The sequence below is a fragment of the Coccinella septempunctata genome, chromosome 9, assembly GCF_907165205.1.
Source record: "Coccinella septempunctata chromosome 9, icCocSept1.1, whole genome shotgun sequence".
Lineage (NCBI taxonomy): Eukaryota > Metazoa > Arthropoda > Insecta > Coleoptera > Coccinellidae > Coccinella > Coccinella septempunctata.
In genome coordinates this window covers 4,667,918-4,683,960 of record NC_058197.1, presented here as the reverse complement: position 1 = coordinate 4,683,960, position 16,043 = coordinate 4,667,918, and the positions used below count along the sequence as shown (strand labels likewise).

The following is a 16,043-nucleotide window of genomic DNA, read 5'->3' as shown; positions in this document are numbered from 1 at the left end:
CAACAGCTCCTATCATGAAACTCGTTTGTGTACTGTGATTCACAACTCCTACTTTAGCCTTCGAAATCTGTTCTTCGCGCTGTTCCACAGCGATTTCCCTTTCGACGCTATTCTCCTTAATTTCCTTCTTAACCGCGCTATCCCTTTCCCTTATAGGAATTTCTACCAACGACTCTAGGTTCGCCGACCCATCAACACCCATGTGACCTACCCCTGCTAGGTCCGGATTCTCTAAGTTATCAATCGTCTCTCTCGATAATAACTTGAAAATTTGTCCTCTAATTGTTATGAAAGGGCCATGAACATAATCGATATGCACCTGGTTAGCATGCATAAAATCTCTTCCCAAAATCACCTGAACATCCCCTAATGTGGAATTATCACACACCACGGCCCTCCAGGCCGTCCCCCATAATCCATTTTCGGGTCCTATGGCCACCTCGGCCACACCCCATGTTCTCAAAAGTTGCCCTGTTATACTCGTCAAATGATAACTGTCCATTTCTTCACAGTCTATATCCTCCTTCGATACCAACCCCTTTCCTATCAGCGTCACTGCGGCCCCCGTATCTACCATGCAATAACTAATAATACCATTTACCCTCAGCTTTACAACATTAGGTATATCCCCTGACGTTCGACCATACATACCTGGTACCACTATTCTAATATTGTTAATACCCTTCCGTATATTTTCCTCGACCTGATACAGTTTCTTTACATGTCCGTCGACCTGTACCTAAAACTGGATTTTGCCCATCCTCCTTTGAATTTTCCAATCGAAAACTAGACGGCGATCGCGATTGCTTCGGAATCTCGCCGGTAGAAATGTTAATTCCTGATAATTCAAGTGTTTCCCTATTGCTGGAATACCTTGTATCCCTATCCCCGTCCATACGTCGCCCACCAGGTGTACTTACTTCCTCTCTCCTCCATGACCCATTTCCGAAATTCTGCCTCTGTTCTTTTCGTTTAAATGAATTTTCCTTGGTGCATTCCCTTGCCCAATGTCCCTGCTGGTTGCAGTTATAACACGATCCCTGTGTCCGTTGTTCCATTTTCCTGCTATTCCGGCATTCCCTCGCAAAATGTCCCATTTGGCCGCAAGAAAAGCACTTCCTTTCGATATTTTGCTCTGATTTTCTCTGACTTCGCCAGGTACTTCTACATTCCTTCGCCGAATGTCCCTCCTTTTCGCACAATTGACCCACCGTTCCAGTGTCAACTGTTGATATCCTCATATTTGTTAACCTCCCCTGCAACATCCTGTTGTTTGTTTCCTGCAACCGCACTAATTCTTCGGCCTTTTTCTAATCCAAATCCTTTTCCTTCAACAATAAAATTCCGGTTTCTTTCATGACATCCTTTCTCAGACCAATTTTGAATTGATTTAAAATTAAATCCTTATTCTTCTTCCGTATTCCAGGCTCCTCCTCTTCCTTTGCTCCGGCCAGATCCTCGATCAACAAATTAGCCCCTATTGTGCGCAATCTGGTACAAAACGAGGACACATCCTCGTCCTGTCTTTGGAAACAACGACTCAAGTTCCATTGGTATTCGCCCGGCAATCTATCTGAAGTGAATTTTTGTATGAATCGATTTTTCAAATCAGTATAAGTAAAAGAATTTAGAGTAGGATCCGATTTAAAAAAATTGTAGGCATCACCCACCAGCTTAAGTTTTAGTAAGATGAGGGTATCGTCCTCACTCCAATCATCTAATTTTGCTCGTAATTCTAATTTATCAAAATATCATTTACATCTTTACCGGAGAAACCATCAAGAGTGGTCGCGATCATCCCCAACGAATACATGAACGGGAGTTGCACAGAACTTTTTGCCGCCACAGTAGGGGTGGTGTTACTAGCAGTAGCCGCCGGCAACATTTTCAACACTTACCAAATATCCTCAAAAACAAGTAAATCTGAAAACTATCTTTAAATTCCGCAAAGATACTGAAAATCAAATTTCCCCTTTTTCGAAATCAAAATACGCTGCGCACACACACGATAGAGTTAGTCAAACTCTACACACCAAATAATCTAACTATTCACAATTATATGAACCTTAAATAGAAACGTCCCGAGAAAAAAAAATATATTTCAACAGAAAATAATATTCAATAAACAATTCCTGAAAAAAAAATCCTGCAACCCTATCTTGTCCTAAATTCCAAATTATTCTGTAAATCAAATCAATTAGAAAAATTGAATCAAACTTAAAACCGACGAAAACTCAAATTATCCTTGGCAATAAAATAACTCACAGTTCCTTCATCCGAAAGTCCTCAAATTCATTGATATAATCAAAACATCATATATTCCATGAAAACCCTCAATCAACCGCAAAAATTCTTTAAACACGATTCTCCCTTTAGATTAACACGATCTAGAAACAACCAAAACTTTAAATTCCAAACTTCTCAAATAAAAAAAATTTAGTATTCCACCCCAGAAAAATCAACTAACATCATCCCACCGCTGTCACCAGTGAAATAAAACACCCCTTACCTGGAATCAATGGAAGAGCGGCTTTCCACTGAACAAGGGGTGATTATTTTTAAGATGTTAACACACAAAATTGAAGGCCCTTTTAAAGGCAAAAATGGTGGATTCGGCCCGTCGCGCGAAGGACAGGACTTTGATGTTTTTCTATATTTTCTGGGGAGACAATTTAAATGAAACTCTGTTGAAATTTAACGAATAAATCTATTCCAGATATTTGAATACTTCTTTACAAGCATGTATTTGGTCAAACGACCAAAATAAACACTTAACTACTTTCACACATGCAAAGTACGCAAAGCAATAAACATTAAAATTCCGTCAATAAAATCTTGGATTAAAATTCTCTTTTTTCAATTGCATAACAACAATAAAAATATGATCAAAAATCAGATCAATTCTAGAGGAGCTTTCAGGACTCTGGACAAACAAAAATTGGAACTTTCTACCTTTTTCTGCGACCAGCGACCTTCGTTCGCCTGATGGAGCTGCTGGTGAACTTTTTCGATAACCGGACTTTCCTCGCACAGAACGGCGAATTCTTTACACTCTACCGCACTTCCCGTACTTTACCGTCGTCAACGATTAACGCTCTGCGTTTCGACTCTATCCAAAATCCCTAAAATCCTATATCCGATCTACACCACAAATAAAAACAATTATTACGCCCTGACTGACTTTAACCACGGTACTAAATCTCTTACACTATTCCCCGAATAGCTTGTACCCGTCTCCCTTTTTGAGACCTAACTCCGAAAAATACTTCTAAATTTCTCGGGCTGCCGAACCTACTTTCGGACTTCCAAATCTACTCTATTAGAATCCCGGATTCTACTTCCCGTCTTCCCGACGTCTATTTTCTTCAACTAACTTCCCACTAACTCCCTTCCTTTTTTTGGTTCATTTCTATCATTTTCCTCCTTAGACCAAAAACCCAAATTTCCTCTTCACCTCGTTGGTGTTTCCCCGATTATTCCACGACGCGCTAACCTTGCATTTTTCTGAACTAATTGAATTAGCCGGTTAAAACTCAAGAGCCTGCTAATTCTTACAACGCCGAATCAATTATCTTCCAATATTGAATCGATATATAAGCTCTTATGGGCGAGTTATTATCTAAACTAAACCGTTTTCCTTTTAACTTAAAATTGGCCTCATGTCCGACATGAAGCTCTACTTCTTCGACACTTATCTTCCGAGTGGAAAATTATCATTCATACGCTTGTCATCAAAACCTTTATTTTCAATTATCTTGGACGTTGAGAGCCCGAGAAAGAATTTCCTAGCCCAATATTCTATAAGCATATATATCTCGTCAATATTCCTATTTATTACAATAATATAATCATTGAACAGTTTTTGCCTAAGGTAAAGGAAGGCTTTCAATGTTGTCACTATATTCTTCAAAGTGGGCACCACAATGGATCTTTTCTTTCGAGGGTGAACAGGAACGGGATTTTTGAAATCAAAGTCCTAGCTGAGGGGTTTACTAGATTGTTTATTCTGACAGAGATGAGCCTTGTTGAGGAAAAATCAGTTCTAAAACTAACAAAAAACATTGTAATCTCAACAACAATCTGACATCATAACAACAATTTAACTCACCTAACACCAAGCACCACTGTCTTAATTATTGTCAAATTATTTCTGTTTTCGCTAAAGATGGCTGTTAATATATATAACCGATCAACCCAAGAACATATATTAATCAAACTGCGCGAGGTACTTTCTTGAAGTGAAATCGCGACGCATCCCAGTGCGCAAAAAGAAAACATACACTCCGCAACCCAAGGAATGAAAGTCTTACATTACTTATATCAGTTCAACTTGCCCCCCGTAGTACAGAAACGATCTCTCAAGTTTCTGTACGATAGAAAAATTAAATTTCCAAATTTTTCAAATTGTTACATTGAAAAACAAAACTTGAAAAGCGATATCTATGAAACAACTTGACAGATCATGGTTGATTGACACAACTCATAACAATCAGTACACCCAAAATTGAACTACAAAATTCTTTTTTTCTCATATTAACGGTATACCGTACCCTTAGGAAAATATTTCTTAATGTGACTCACATGAAACATTCCTGTTTCTTTTTCCTTATTCGGATATTGAAGAATATATGTCGCTACTCCTATCTTTTTCTTGATTACGTATGGACCCTCGAACAGCAATAAAAACTTTTTAGTTTCAGATTTCATGGAAGAAGAAGAGACATTTGCTTTAAGTAATACGACATCACCAGTGTTGAATTCTACCGGACGACTAAGAACTTTCAATTGATGTCGAGCTGCTCGACGCGATGCTTTATTTTCTAAGCTTTCTTTCGCAAAAAATAATTTACGATCAGTATTCCCATCAACATTAGTAGCAAAGGAAGAAAATTTTTCTGGTAAAAACTTAGGCCTTTCGATCCCAAATTGAAGCTCTAAGGGGCTGAATCCCGTGGATTCATGAACCAGACTATTGAAAAAACAAGCAAATTTCTGAACTTCACATGCCCATTTTGTATTCTGCTCATGACAGTAAGTACGAACTAGCCGACCAATTTCTTTCATAATTCTTTCGGAAGGATTTTATTGAGGATGGCGAATTGACGAAAAAATATGTTTCACACCTATCTCAGACATAACACTCTTCCACTTCTTCGACGTAAACTGAGTGCCATGATCTGACAAAATTGCTCTTACCTTGCCCATTTCCGGAAAATAATCCTTCAATATTCTATTGAGGATAACTGATGTGGTTGCCTTTTTTAATGAGTATAAAGTTACATAGTTGGAAAACACATCCAGCAGTACACAAATGTATTCCACCCCCCCACGACTACGTGGTAAAGGCCCATATAAATCGAGAGCAACCAGGTCGTTTGGTGCCGATGGAATAATAGCATCAGGAGTTACCTTTGGCATAGCACAGCTTTTTGTGCTAGTACAAAACTTTAGCATCAAAAAAAGGTGAAAAGTCAAATTTGGGGGGGCTGGAGACATGGACCTTGATGATGATCTGGAAGAACTAGTTGAGAACAACGAAGGAGAAATGGACGAACCACCAGTAGACGACGAAATAGAAAAACCAACTTCTCCATTTGAAATGAAAGAGGTAATCAGAAGCTTGAAAAATAAAAAAGCTCCCGGAAGTGATAAAATAACGAATGCTATGTTGAAGAAATTACCTAGAAAAGGTATAGCTGCCCTCACAAATATTGCAAACGGTATAATGAGGACTGAACACTATTCGAAAAAGTGGAAAACTGCAGAAGTCATAGTGTTCAACAAACCAGGCAAAGATAAAAAATTCCCCCAAAACTACAGGCCGATAAGTTCATTGTTCGCCCTAGGAAAAGTAGTAGAAAGAGTAATCGCTTGGAGGCTTACAGAAGAAACTGAAAATCTGAATCTCATTCCAGCAGAGCAATTCGGATTCAGAAGAGATCACTCAACAGAACAGCAATTACTGAGACTCACAGAATACATAACAGAAGGATTACAAAATAAACAAGCAACAGGTCTTGTACTACTAGATATCGCCAGAGCATTCGACAGAGTATGGCATGAAGAATTGATTTACAAAATGAGATATGCTGGATATTCAATCAAACTGTGCAAGTTGATTAGGAATTATTTGAGGAACAGAAGATTCTACGTGCAAGTGGAAGGAGAAAACTCCACAACCAGCCCAAACAACACACACACATATTTGAAACATTTTATAGATCATAGCTCATAGACTTTTAGATGATCTATAAAACATCAGGAAGTATCGAACCTTTAACCTAGATTCGACGGAAAAATATCCGCGAGATTTACGTCGAAAAGTATCACTTCTTTAGACGTCTATTCGACGTAATTCTAATTATCTCTATAACAAGTACGATTTCTGATATTCTCGAGATTATCCTGATTTGTTATTTTGTTTGCTATATAATAGACGTTTGAGGATGTACTTTATTAAAATCATTCGATAACGTTTATATATCATTAGATTTTTGGCATTTTTCTTCGATCAACAATCTGATAATATATAGATGATCTGAAAAACATGGACAATCAGGACATCTAAATCATGTAGCACCAAAGATCTTCTTTAGACTTTGGAGCATTGTCTTTATCGTTGAAGAAATCGGATGTCTATTAGAGGACGGATTATTTATTGGAAAAGATTGTGTTAGTATTCACCTATTTTAGATGATCAAAGATGAACGTTTGTTAGATATTTCTAGAATGACCTTGTATTGTATATACAGTTTTTGTCCTCTAATTGTTGTCAACTTTGGAATTATATTAGGATAATTTAAAAAACGTGATATTAATGACCTCTTAACTAGACATATTTATTTCACAAGATATGTTTCGAAGAAGGCTCCATGTGAAAGAAAATGAACGTTCTATAGATTCAAGATCCACATCTTCGAATCATATCTATAAAATCTGACCACTTGAAAATCTATAGATTAGTGATGGGCGAGTTCATATTTATACGGAATGGTTGACAGTTCGTATGGGAGTTGGAAGAGAAAAAACAGGTTCTGATGAATTAATATATTTATAATAAAAAAAAACAAAAATTAATATAATTCAAAAACATAACACGAATAAATAAAATTGGGAAAAACATAATATAAATAGATGAAATTATTGTCTATTTGTTTTTATTCCTCTCATATTCGTACTGTTGATTGGCTAGTCGTAACCAGTCTTGAATGGCAGCATCATTTATGTCTGCTGGCGTTTCAATTTCTAAGAGAACATATACAGCCTCAGGAAGCAACATAAATTACAAATAGCTAAATGTTTTTTGATTGAATATCAATTACAAGTTGAGAAAATATGCAAAAAAATATTCTTTTGAAGAAAAGAAAGAGATGAACCAAAACCTGGAGATACAAATTAGAAATCAATAGGATTCAATTTCCGTACTCTTCTGATACCCTGTAGTATTTTTCAGAAATAAAAAACGCTGCTCTAATGAACTCCTATGGATTAATTGATACAATTCAATTATTACAATTCGAACATCGAAATACGAAAAAACATCCGAATTTTTAAATGATCTAAAAAACATCTAAACATTTCCTCGAAGATTTCAAACTCCTTATATTCAATTATTCGTCAAATTTCAGATCGAATCCTGTTTTGTTAGTACTTATAATAAGGGCTACTTTATTCAGCAAGAGTTTCCTGAGTGAAGTGATTCAAAATTCACTTCTGAATCGATGTCTAGAAGATGTCTATCGATAGACTTTTTCAGATAACTCTCTTCACCAAGTAAATTCTACATAGAAATAGAAAACGATGCTGTATAATGAACTTCTATGGATTAATTGATACAAAATTTTCAATTCGAACATCGAAATACGAAAAAATATTCGAATTCTTAAATGATCTAAAAAACATCTAAACAATTCCTCGAAGATTTCAAACTCTGTATATTCGATTATTCGTCAAATTTCAGATTGATTTTCCTCAGAGGAGCGCATTTTAGATATAATATATACCATTAATAGTACCTATCTAACAAAATAGTACCTATTGACTTGTCAATGATTATCTAAAAAATATCATTTAATAGTCTTTATTAGACGATTGATCCATGAAAGATATTTCTATTTTAAATCTACCTGTATTTCAATTTATTATAGCCAAAAATTCAGGTAAGTATTTGAAAACGATAACTGGAATTTATTTTCAACAGAGAGCACAAATCCAAACTAATACCATATCGAAGTAAATAGTATTTTCCTATGTTCAAGCTATAGACTGAACCCAATTTTTGGGTTATGTCTATGGTTCAAGCAATTTGATTAATGTGTGAACTACCCTAAGTAGAAATTGCTTTCACCTTGTTCAATTATCACATCACAAATCAGTAATCAAAAAACGAACACAATCACCAGCTGACTTGACCTTCCTACAAAGAAGGGTTGTATACTAACGGAAATGTTGAATGTTCAAATTCAAATGGCTATGCACTATGAACTTTAACTCTATTGGCTCATGGCCGGTTCGCGGCTTCTTGCGAATTGCGATAAGAGTTCGCCACCAAGCGATCCAACCCGATCGTAGATCGTGTCTAGCCCTTCTCATCGCATATCTCTCGATTGAATACCTTAAACCGAACACCTATTTTCTGCAAACTCGGAAAAATATCCTTTTTCCTCAAGACTCTCAAGAGTATCTTGGGTTAATCAATAGTTTCGTTCGAAGGTTCATATTTAACATATTGAATTTAGGAGTCAATCATTCTTCACCATTATTGTTTTTGAAATAGGTACCAATATTCATACTCGATTTTCGATTCATATTGAAAAAATTGTCCAATCAGTTTTATCATATGAAAATTTTCACGAATTTCAATATCCTGATACTGAGTCTCCTAGAAAAACATCCCCATCAGTAAGAATACGAATACTTAGATGTGCTTTTTAACATTGATTCTCAGATGATGAAACACAATATGAATTTGAAAAATACACTAGGAAAATGTTGATTAGTCCAAAATTTTTTGACTATCGTAGAAATATGGTTTATGAATAATTAATTTCGGAAGTCACTTCAATAGATGACATTGACTTCTTATATCGACATATTTGGGACATTTGGAATCGTTAAGTTTAAAGACGATCTAGCAATGACAAATCTAGAAGAAATTTATTTGTTCACTGTTTTTCGACCATTTTACTTAGATGTTTTATATATGTAATCTAGGCGTCTAAACAAAGTCAGATATTGATGTGTTATATCGATATAGTATATGATATCTATTTCCGTCTGAAAATTAATTTCATCAGGATTATAAAATCAAGATATCCAATAAACGTTTTTTCAATATATGGTCTTCTTTGAAGATAGACATATTTGGTACAATTTGAATTCTAATGTTCATAGACGATACAAAATGATATATCTGGAAGATATTCATCTGGTCACTGGTTTTCGACCATTTTAGTTAGATGTTCTCTATATGTAATCTAGATGTCTTAATAAAGTTAGAAATTGATGTCTTATATTAGAATGGTATATCACATCTATTAGTTGTCTGCACTGAGACAACGAAATAGTGAAATTACAGTGAAAATCTCGGGTTATTTGTGACCAACGATAATCACTGGAATTTCACAAGGAATATTCTGAAACGAAAACCTTGTAAAATCACAGAAAATATAAATCACAAGTTGGTTGTGATTTCACATGAAATTTTTTCTAATGATTTTTCTAGAAACTAAACCTGTGAATACTCATTGTGAAATCACAATAGAATTTTATGGAATCAACTGTAAAATTACATTTATTCTGTGAATTCGCAAAGGATTATTACAGAAATAAATTGTAAAATTAAAAATTTTTGTGAAATTACAGGATTCATTGTGGAATCACCTCTCGTTCTCGCGAAAATACGTCGTGAAATTTAGATTTCAGATAGAGCAGATTCACAGGATTCAATTGTGAATTTCAAGTATTTGTTGAAATTCCAGAATTCATTGTAGAAATACCGCACACCCTTTTAAAATTACTTCGTGAAATAACCATGAAAAGTACTGGATAATTGTCTTTATTTTGTTATTGATCAAAGTAGTTGTACAGAACTAAATTGTGAATTTCAAAAATTCAACTAAATTTGGCACAATCACTCCTAAAATATACACTTCAATATGAAAAAAAAGACATTAAATTAATTGAAAATAACAACTACAACATAAATTATAGTCATCAATATGGAAGACAAAAAATTTGAAACATTATATCAGTTAAAAAACAATCACAACATGAAATTAATATAATCTTCAATATAAAAAACAATATGAAACATTACAACAAACAAAAACAACAACCACAAATATCATCTAAAATGATAAACATTTTTTTAAAATTTAAAAAAAAAATCAACATAATTGTGAAGCATTCAACTATGAAATATCAGCTTCTGAAAATATTGATATAAGTATGCGCTTATTTAGCGGTTTATAGATATCATAAGAGTATAAAATTAAAATTGAAAAACAAACTATACCTAGTCTTCTTTTATGAATTTGTTTTCTATAAAACTTGCTTTCGTCGTGCTCGACTTACTTCCATAATCCGGATGAATGTTGAAATGCATCCTTCATAACATCTCCATAGATTAAATTGAGGGCCTCCCTGAATACATAGGTTGTAAACACATATCGTTTTTCCATAAAGAATTCGTATCGGTGGTTTATTCCTGAAAAAAAAAATGAAATAGGTAGGAATCCAATAAGCAATATTTCGATAAAGAATAATTGAATAATAAGTTGCATGCATACGGTGTTCAATTTTTTTCATTAGTATCTGCCAAAGGTAAACCACAAATCGAAAAAATAAACATCGCTTTCAAAAAATGTTTGTTTTCTACTTACCAGTATATATTTCTTTTGTCACACACTTGAAACCTTCAAGGAACTTGGAAGGCAGAAATACTTGGAACTTGAAAGAACTAAATCATATTAAACAAAGAACTGAACCATGTATAACTCTTCGCACTTCAGAGTTCTTGAAGACACAGTGGATCATTCCAGAATGAATTGGGTTATGGGGTAAGATAGTGAGTATCTACGATAGGATATGGGATCGTTCAAAATTTTTTTTTCTCGAAATCGTTGGTAGATACGACAAAACTACAAGAGACCGAAAAGTTTAGTGTAAGAACAAAGCTTCTTTGTACATGTTTTCAAATTAACAGTTTCTCACCAAAAAAAGTTCTGCAGAATAACAGGTGGCAGTGTTCCAGAAAAAATATCACCCTGTAGATCTTCTATCGAAATTGCCATGTCACGTGGTGAGAACTCTAAAATGTATTATCTATGCCAAATTTCAGTTGAATATCTTTCGAAGTGTAGATACTATGAGAAAAAAACTTGGAAAAAAAATTCAAACTTCAACACTCTGTATCTCGAAAACGAAACGTTTGCGACCCCATGTTTATGGGACTTTTTTTTCTTAAACTCACTTAAGGAATCTCCCCTTTTCATTTATACGTTCAATTTAGGAACACCCTGTATATTCACGATATACCAAAATCTCCAAGGACTATGCTGACACTATATGCCGACGACACGGAAATCGCAATGCGACATCGCTAGCCAGAAATCATAGAAGGAAAATTCCAAGAAGCTATAGATGAAATACATATATGACTGGTGTATTAAATGGAAAATAAAGCTCAATGGATAAAAGAGCCAAGCGATATTACTGCAAAAGAGGAGAATGAGAACCACAACAAATCTAAAAGGTAGATGGAGAAGAAATCGAATGGAAAAAAGAAGCGAAATATTTAGGTATCACCCTAGACAAAAGTCTAACTTGGAGAAGCCATATCAAACAAGCGGTTGGCAAAACCAAGGTAGCGATGAATATGCTCTACCCGCTGATAGGTAGAAAGAGCCACATGTCAAATGAGACAAAATTGAAAATAATCAAAGGCGATGCTAGACCGCAACTGACTTATGGATCAGGTGCTTGGGGATTCGCGGCAGAGCCATATACAAAGAATTCAGGCAACAGAGAACAAGCTACTACGATGTGCCATAGATGCGTCTTGGTTTGTCAGGAACAAACAGATATATCGAGATTTGAAGTGGGAAACCATCACCGAATTTATAAAGAGGAAAGCTGAAAAGTAATTCGAAACAGCGAAGGAACATCCAAACGAAGAACCCAGGAGACTAGTGGACTACGATCCGGAGAAAGACAGAGGAAGAATGAGAATTTACAAAAGGAGACCGCGAGATCAATTGAGGAGAGATTAAAATGAGTACGGAAACTTATTAAAACTATACTAAGAAGAGATATCCGAAATGGACGAACATGGAAACCCTAGCACGACAATGTGCAAGAAGAAATCAACCGATCAAGGGATAAATGGTTCATAGGCAATGCCCGGAACAAATGTAAAGCAGGTTAGGTTTAGTGGGTCGCGAACTCAGGAGAGTGAGTAACCCCACAGTGTTCCCTAGAAATGGGTTCCTCTGGGCTAGAGATAGAGCCCCGTGTTTTCACGATCGCAGATTCCCCCTGCTATATAAACAAAAACAAAAAACCACATCGCTGCCAACGAGACCGCTGCACCCTATAGTTTTTATTGTAGTAGTAGTAGTAAATATCCCATTAGCTTGAAACTACAAAGTTCATAACATCATATTTACAATATATCTACATCAACAGTCATCCGCTCAATATCTATTATTAATATTACCATTACCAGTCTCTTGAATTGATTCAAATTATAAGAGCAGATCTTATGAGAGATAGTTATGACTAATGGTAACTGGTAGAACATACTCAATCCATTATAAAAAAGTGATCGCTTTTGCTCTTACAATGCCACATAGAGGACACTCATTCTTTTTCGATATAATATACATACTACTTGGCACGACAAGGAAACGATCCATAATAGTGGCTACAGGAAGGAGATGTTCGTTGTTTTTTATAGAATATACTTTGAGAAAACACCATAGATCCACGTTTTATATTCGTGACTACAGTAAAGAGTTGTTGAATGATTTCGTATACAACGTTGATGTAATGTTATTTATTTCCTATTGAATATACGTTGAGCAAGTATGCTAAAGAAACGTTACATATTAGTGACTACAGTAACGAGTTGTTGAATGATTCCGTATACAACGTTGATGTAATGTTATTTATTTCCTATTGAATATACGTTGAGGAAGTATGCTAAAGAAACGTTACATATTGGTGACTACAGTAACGAGTTGTTGAATGGTAACGTATTCAACGTTAATTTAATGTTTCTCACTTCGTATTGAATACACGTTGAGAGTGCACTTAAATAAAACGTTTCATGTTGGTGTATTCAGTAACCAGCTTGATCATGAACGTTGATTATATGTGAAACCAACGTATGGTGGAATTTAGGTTTCTAAATAACGTTGAAAAATTCAACGAGTAACCTTGAATCAACGCCCCCACCACATATAAACGTATAATACACGTGTGTGTGTTTATTGGTTACTTCGCTTTTCAGTCTATTACCCTATGCCCCAGAAACAAGATCCACATTTCAGAATTAGAATATCAACAGATTATCGACCCAACAAGTCTTGACAGGTTAGTGTGTGCTTCTAATAGTGTTGTGTTCCAGTGTTCCCAAAATGAGGTGAGCTATTGTTGTAATGAATTTGTAGGATAACATCATTCATTCATTCGCGATCCTTCGAAGTGAACGCATGTGGTTTGAATGTGTCAGCAGATTAGAGGGTAAAAATTCTGAAAATTCGAGTGAAACAAATCCGAAAATCGTTTTATAAGTAAATATAGGATATAGTATCCCACACTACAACAATCTATAACAAAAACAATATTCAAGATAATTATAATAGTTCACGCGAGTTTCCTGCGTAATTTCATTACCTTGGAAAAAGAGTAAACATGGGAGATAAAAATACCAAGAAAAAAACCAAACACAAGAAGACAACGATAAAAACGGAACTCCAATGTGGCGAATGCAAGAAGGGAATTCCCAAATCAAAATTCAAAATTCCATGTGTGGGCATATGCCAGCAATATTTCCATGAAAAATGCACTAGATTAGAAAAGAAAGAACTGAAAGAGGTGAAAGATGGTAAATTGGATTGGTACTGCACCTGGTGTCAAGACTGTGAAACAGGGGAGGAAACATCGACAGGTTTGGACTCAGACTCTGAAGATGATGAAAAATCCGACGATACGGCGAGTGCAAGGAAAAATCGTAAAAAAAGCACAACACTTGAGGATATTGCCGAGAAATTGGATTTGATCTGGCGCACTATAAACAATCAAACACAAGAGGTCACAAAAATCAAACAGGAAGTTGAAGAATTGAAAAAACAAAATATTGAATTCAAAAAACAACTCGAAAATTTCAAAATTAAGAAAAGTGATGAGAAACAAAAATTACTGAAAAACAATATAATTATATCCGGACTCGATAAGAAAATTGAAACAGACGGAGAAATGAGAACACTAGCATTGAAAACAATACAACTCGTCAAGAAGGATATAAGCAGGGATGATGTCGAATGTAGAAAAATTGGTCATAAAGAAAAACCTAGGATTAAGATAACTTCCGAAAATTATGAAGACAAAAAAACTGTGATGAGTGAAAAACGTAAAACAACTTTGAATACAAAAAAAATTGGTTTACTAGAAGACAATACTCTATATATCAATCATGAACTAACCAGGGAAAATCAATACTTTTTTAAAGAAGCTAGAGAGTTCAGGAAGCAATTCAATTATAAATTCGTTTGGACTAATGAAGAAAAAGTTCACCTTAGAAAAACCGAAACGAGTAAAATTCTTCCTATCAATAGAGAGTCACAATTGAATGAACTGAGAACCCAAGAAACAAGGAAAAAATCATTAAATGGTACTGGAACAAAAAACTAATTACACTTCTCTATCTAAACATGAGATCTTTAAAAACCAAATACAAACACGAAAACATAAATTATTACATTTGCAAGCACAACTATCCAGAAATTCTAATACTAACAGAAACTTGGCTCTATGCAGACGATTGTAGATTTTTTAAATTTGGGGGTTGAACAGGATACTTCAGTTGTAGGAATACTAGGGGAGGAGGCACAGCAATATTCATAAGAAATAATATTGAACATGAAGAGATATATAGTTACCAAGACCGTTTTATGAACTTTGTAGGCGTAAGAATGAATAGATAAAAACTGAATCTATACTCAATATACAGATCCCAAAAAAATCGGATTGAACATTTCTTTTCCTTGATTGAACAACTTCTGAGCGGAAGAAACAGCTTCATCATAGGGGATATAAACATATCAAGAAGCATAATAATATGACAACTAATTATACAGAAATCGTTATATCTAATTCTAACAAATTTTTAAATACCAAACACTATACTAGGGTACAAAAAAAATCAAAGACAAATATTGATCATATTATTCTACCTCAAAACTTAACCGGATCATATAAACTTTATGACACCCCTATATCTGACCATAAAAAAATTGTTGTGAAACAAGAAACTAACACAAAACCCACAAATTACAAAAATTCCGTTACGACAAGAATATTGGATAAATCGAAATTCAAAAATATCGTGGAAAAAATATGAAAACTTTAAAATTACACTCTGAATTCAATGGGGAAACTTTTATAAGTATAATCAAGCAAGCTAAAACAGAAGCAACAACCCTTAAAACGTTTAAAAAAATTGAAAATAAGCAATGGTACAATAGAAGTATAGCGAAGATTGTTCGGAAAAGGGATAAAGCTTATGTAAAATTTAAAAAACACCCTAAAAACATGAATTCAAAGGAAAAATTCATTGAACTCAAGAGGGCAGTATTCAAAATAATCAGAAGATCAAAACAAATATATTTTCATAAAAGATTTATGAATGCAAGCTCAAGTTCAACAAAGCTATGGAGCACTATAAAGGAATTAATAAACACAAAAAATAAAAGGCAAAATAGCGTCCAAAAATTAATAATCGATGGGGAAGAATACACAGATCCAAATGATTTCGGATA

General features: G+C 34.6%; 1 protein-coding gene across 1 annotated transcript; it reads right to left on the bottom strand.

Annotated features, from left to right (window-relative positions):
- Positions 1-674: 674 nt before the first annotated feature.
- Positions 675-1,241, bottom strand: LOC123320998 (DNA-binding protein HEXBP-like). Its single transcript, XM_044908499.1, has one exon. It carries the CDS (start codon positions 1,239-1,241, stop codon positions 675-677), a length of 567 nt encoding a protein of 188 aa, XP_044764434.1.
- Positions 1,242-16,043: the final 14,802 nt, after the last annotated feature.

Excerpts from the sequence above, each read along its gene's own strand:
- LOC123320998 (XM_044908499.1), bottom strand. The coding sequence starts at position 1,241 with ATGAGGATATCAACAGTTGACACTGGAACGGTGGGTCAATTGTGCGAA.